Source organism: Cololabis saira, chromosome 13 (genome assembly GCF_033807715.1).
Source record: "Cololabis saira isolate AMF1-May2022 chromosome 13, fColSai1.1, whole genome shotgun sequence".
NCBI classification, from domain to species: Eukaryota; Metazoa; Chordata; class Actinopteri; order Beloniformes; family Belonidae; genus Cololabis; species Cololabis saira.
In genome coordinates, this window is record NC_084599.1 from 29,591,575 (window position 1) to 29,595,672 (window position 4,098).

At 36.8% G+C, this 4,098-nt stretch overlaps 1 protein-coding gene across 1 annotated transcript; it reads right to left on the bottom strand.

Annotated features, from left to right (window-relative positions):
* Window positions 1-704: 704 nt before the first annotated feature.
* On the bottom strand, window positions 705-2,958 carry uba52 (ubiquitin A-52 residue ribosomal protein fusion product 1). The gene is made up of 5 exons (XM_061738596.1): window positions 2,920-2,958; window positions 2,378-2,489; window positions 1,399-1,485; window positions 1,106-1,208; window positions 705-854 (listed from the first exon to the last, which is right to left on the bottom strand). The coding sequence occupies exons 2-5, from the start codon at window positions 2,478-2,480 to the stop codon at window positions 761-763; spliced, it is 387 nt and encodes a 128-aa protein (XP_061594580.1). The 5' UTR covers window positions 2,481-2,489; window positions 2,920-2,958; the 3' UTR covers window positions 705-760.
* Window positions 2,959-4,098: the final 1,140 nt, after the last annotated feature.

The following is a 4,098-nucleotide window of genomic DNA, read 5'->3' on the forward strand; positions in this document are numbered from 1 at the left end:
CTGAATGAGAACCTGGTGACGATCATTAATTAGAATCAGGTGTGTTGATGCAAGGAGATATCCAAAACATGCAGGACTACAGCTCTCTAGGACCAGGGTTCCCTACCCCTGTTCTAGTTCATTTAGGTCAGCTTCACAGAAGTATTAATAGAAAAACTGCTCTGGCACAAATTGCTGAATAACAGAAGATAATCCATATATTTGTACTAAACTGTATTAAAATTACTTGAAAACACTAGTGTAATTTGTATAATGAAGGTGAAAATCAGAACCGTTACCATCCAACAGTTTCAGATTATTTGCATAATTTTTTTCACTGGAAACTTTCAGGCTCTCACTTACAGGTCGGTTCGCAAAAAGTAATGTTGAACTCAGTATTCAACTCTGGCTTCCTACCTGCTTTGCATTTACAACAGAAGTTTAAAATGTATCCATGATAAACCCGTTTTCCAGTATTTATTATATCAGCCATAGTGACACTTCTAAAATGTGCTCTCTAGTCTAAGGCCATTAGGACCTTTTGTTTTGTTCAGTGTAGGTCAGGTTTGGTGGAAAACTGTTTTCATCCAGAGATTAATGAATAAATTATCTTGGACAATGAAATTGACTTCAAGGATAGGGCTCTTTTCAGCATTTATAATTTTAATTTGGGAATACTTGGTGTTCCCCCCCAGAACCGAATAACACAAACCAGACAAACCATGTAATTTTCGTATATTTATTTTAGCACAAAATGGCAGATTGCCAATTCAACTGATGTTTACTTCAGCTTCTTCTTGGGGCGAAGGTTGTTGGTGTGTCCACACTTCTTCTTACGGCAGTTGACAGCACGGGGATGCAGACGGGCGTAACATCTGGAAAACAAATCAGTCAGTGTTAAGTCTAGTTATGTTTATAGTATTATATTTTGAAAATTAACGTGGATATCAACGTCTGAGAACTTCTGATGCAAACTTAGAATCAGTAGTTAATGTCAACAACATTGTATTCAATACAGACAAATATTAAAAACTGTAGTTAAAACGGCCTCTTTACCCGCTCACTAACTTATACATCTGTGAATAACACGCACAATCGGATAAACAGCCTTTATAAGAGCACTTACTTGCGGCAGATCATTTTGTCACAGTTGTACTTTTGGGCCAGCTGTCTGAGTGAGGGCTCAATGATACCACCACGCAGACGGAGGACCAGATGGAGGGTTGATTCTAATAGACAGTAAAAACGTAATGTCAGTCTTTAGTTTAGAAGCATCCATGTGTACCCTTTCACAATACTTTAGCATGCATAATCATGTTAAATTTAGCAGGTGATACATAAATGTATTGACAACAACTGACATTTTTTGTTGTAAGATGTTTACTGTTGCGAATTTAGTCAGTGTAAAAGAGTCCTTACCCTTCTGGATGTTATAGTCTGACAGTGTACGTCCATCCTCCAGCTGCTTTCCAGCAAAGATCAGACGCTGCTGATCAGGGGGAATTCCTGCAAAAATAACACTCATGAAGTAACACTTAGTGACAATTTAACACACACAAACCTTCAGCTAGTGATGAGGAGAGCAACAGTGATCAATGATCATCAAATGTTAACACTTAAAATAAGTTTAATTTAAATTTCCAACTGTCTTTCAAACATTAAAAGGACTATAGATGGGAGATCCACGTTCTCTGTGTCTAGTGTCTAATAAAAGTTTGATGCAAGAAATGATCAAACTTAAAAGGCACCTTAACTCAGCAGCCTAAAAAAGGGTGAGGGATGCGGATCACTCTCTCATTACACTAATAAAGGAGTTAGATGCTGCCGGCTACTACCTTCAAAAGATCGGTGATGTAGCGTTTGTCAACTATGCCCCGAAACTATGGAACACACTGCCCAAAAACATCAGGGAAGCCGAGTCGGTAGATATCCTCAAGAGACAACTTAAAACCTCTTTACTCAAGCATTTAAACATGAGATAACCGCGCCTTAGTTGCCACTTTCCTTTTGTCTATATAACATTGATTTATACTGTCTGCATTACTTTTAAATGTTTTTATATGATCATTTTTATCTTGTACTCTTATTTGTTGATATTTTTATCTTTTTATTTTTCATATGCCTACGACTCAGTGCAGCATTTTTACCTTTTTATATTCCTTGTTATATTATCCTATATTAGTAGTTCTGTGGAGGAATTTGGAACTGAATTTTGTCAGGGTTATGTTTTAAATCGCTGCACTTAAATATTTGTTTTGTTTTATTTGCTGTTTCTTGTTTGAACTGTTACTGTGAAGCCCCTTGAGCTGCGACTTTCGTATGAAAGGTGCTATATAAATAAAGTTTATTATTATATTAATTAAAATATATTATATTCATTTTAAAACCACCAACTCACCTTCCTTATCTTGGATTTTTGCCTTGACATTTTCGATAGTGTCGCTGGCCTCAACCTCAAGGGTGATGGTCTTCCCCGTCAACGTCTTCACAAAGATCTGCATGTTTGCAGGCTGTCATGGAAAATAAAACAAAAAACAAATCAGCTCAAAGTTTGAACCACGGCTCGTTAGCTCCCTGGGAACACACCACACTTATCAAGAGAGCCCTTGCACGTTTAAAACACACATGATACTTCGTAGGTTTAACTGTGATGCTATCTAATATAAACGTAAACTGTGGTGGTTACGTGTTTAAGTGGGTGTTAAAAACGTAAAATCTCCGCCAGCTTCGTGGAGTCGTAGCGTGGCCTGGCCACATGCAGACGGCCCCCGACGGATCTAACCGGGATTTATGCCCTTTTATGGCTTAGAATTCAACTATAACCACATGGAAAACGTGTATTTAATTCGCGTGACAAACGATTGGACATTTTATTCGCATTCAACTGTCCAATGTTCACCGAAATATGTTAAATGTGTGAAGAAGCAAGCGCGTACCCACCAGCCGGTCGGGAGCCTCGACGAAAAGGGAGCGGAAGCGGTTTGTGCCGAAAACGTCACTTCCGTCTCGTTTTCTTTATTCATAAATTATTATAAACTTTTTTTTATTTTTAAGTTTATTTACATCAATCTATGTGAAATTAAACACAACGTTTTTTTTTTGTTTTTGTTTTTTAATGTTTTTTATATTGACAGTGTCAAAAGTTTTAAAACAGCTGCGTGTTCCAACCGTGCGGTAAAGTTTAAATGTAAGGTCGCTGTTTATAACCTTGGTTGGAAAATAAGCAGTTTTACTTTAAGATTTTATTTCCTTTAGAGATCACTGATTATTAATATAAGGAAACAAAGATACTCGGAGATTTTTATGCAAGGGTCAAACCAAAAATGTAATGACTGACACCTCCTGGTGAAAACAGGGAAGTGATTTGTAGGTTTCAGAATGAACTCCTTCATAAACTGAAACAACGTAATGTGCTTTTCAATGCATTTTCATCACCAATAAGGATATGTTTCATTTATTGTTAAATTACATACACATGTACATAATTACATACATGTCATTTTGATGGTTTTTAAATAGGTAAGTTGATATTGTAAATTTATTTTAGGCTTGACTTTGAATACAAGGCCTAACTTTGCACAAATTGAGCAATTAGGCAGTAGTATTAATTCCAGCATTAATTTCAGGTAAGGCTTAACCTCTCAGAAAAGTGGCATGTAGAAATTAACATATAAAACATGTCCACATTACATAGCTGCATTACATTTGCAGAATAAAAACACTTTTTTTCTTCTTATTTTGGATATTTTTCTTTCTCTATTCTATGTACAGCGAAGTTGAAATAAATGCTGGATGTTAATTATTTTGTTCTCAAATTTCCATACATTTTTTTCAGGCAAGTAATAGGACACAAGCATGTGCTTGTTTGTCTTCATGGTCAGCAACAGTAACAGCATCATCAGTGTTCCACGGTTCAGAGGTTTCCATGTGAGGCATTGTAGCATTTTTCATCTGCTGAAATGGAAGGTGGACACTAATGGTATCCAGTATGAATCCAGCAGTAATATCACCGCATCCCACCCGTTTTCAACCAACACCGGGCACAAAGAAGATCCACCAAGTGGAAAGGCTTCCAGAAAGCACCACCCATGTCATCCAAAGCTTGCCTGTGGTAAAAGA

What these genes read in the sequence shown, in the direction of transcription:
- uba52 (XM_061738596.1), bottom strand. Translation starts at nt 2,480, where the DNA reads ATGCAGATCTTTGTGAAGACGTTGACGGGGAAGACCATCACCCTTGAG. An exon ending in AGACTATAACATCCAGAAGG is followed by an intron (nt 1,209 to 1,398) that starts GTAAGGACTCTT and finishes ACTGTCTATTAG; the next exon opens with AATCAACCCTCCATCTGGTC. An exon ending in GACAAAATGATCTGCCGCAA is followed by an intron (nt 855 to 1,105) that starts GTAAGTGCTCTT and finishes TTTGTTTTCCAG; the next exon opens with ATGTTACGCCCGTCTGCATC.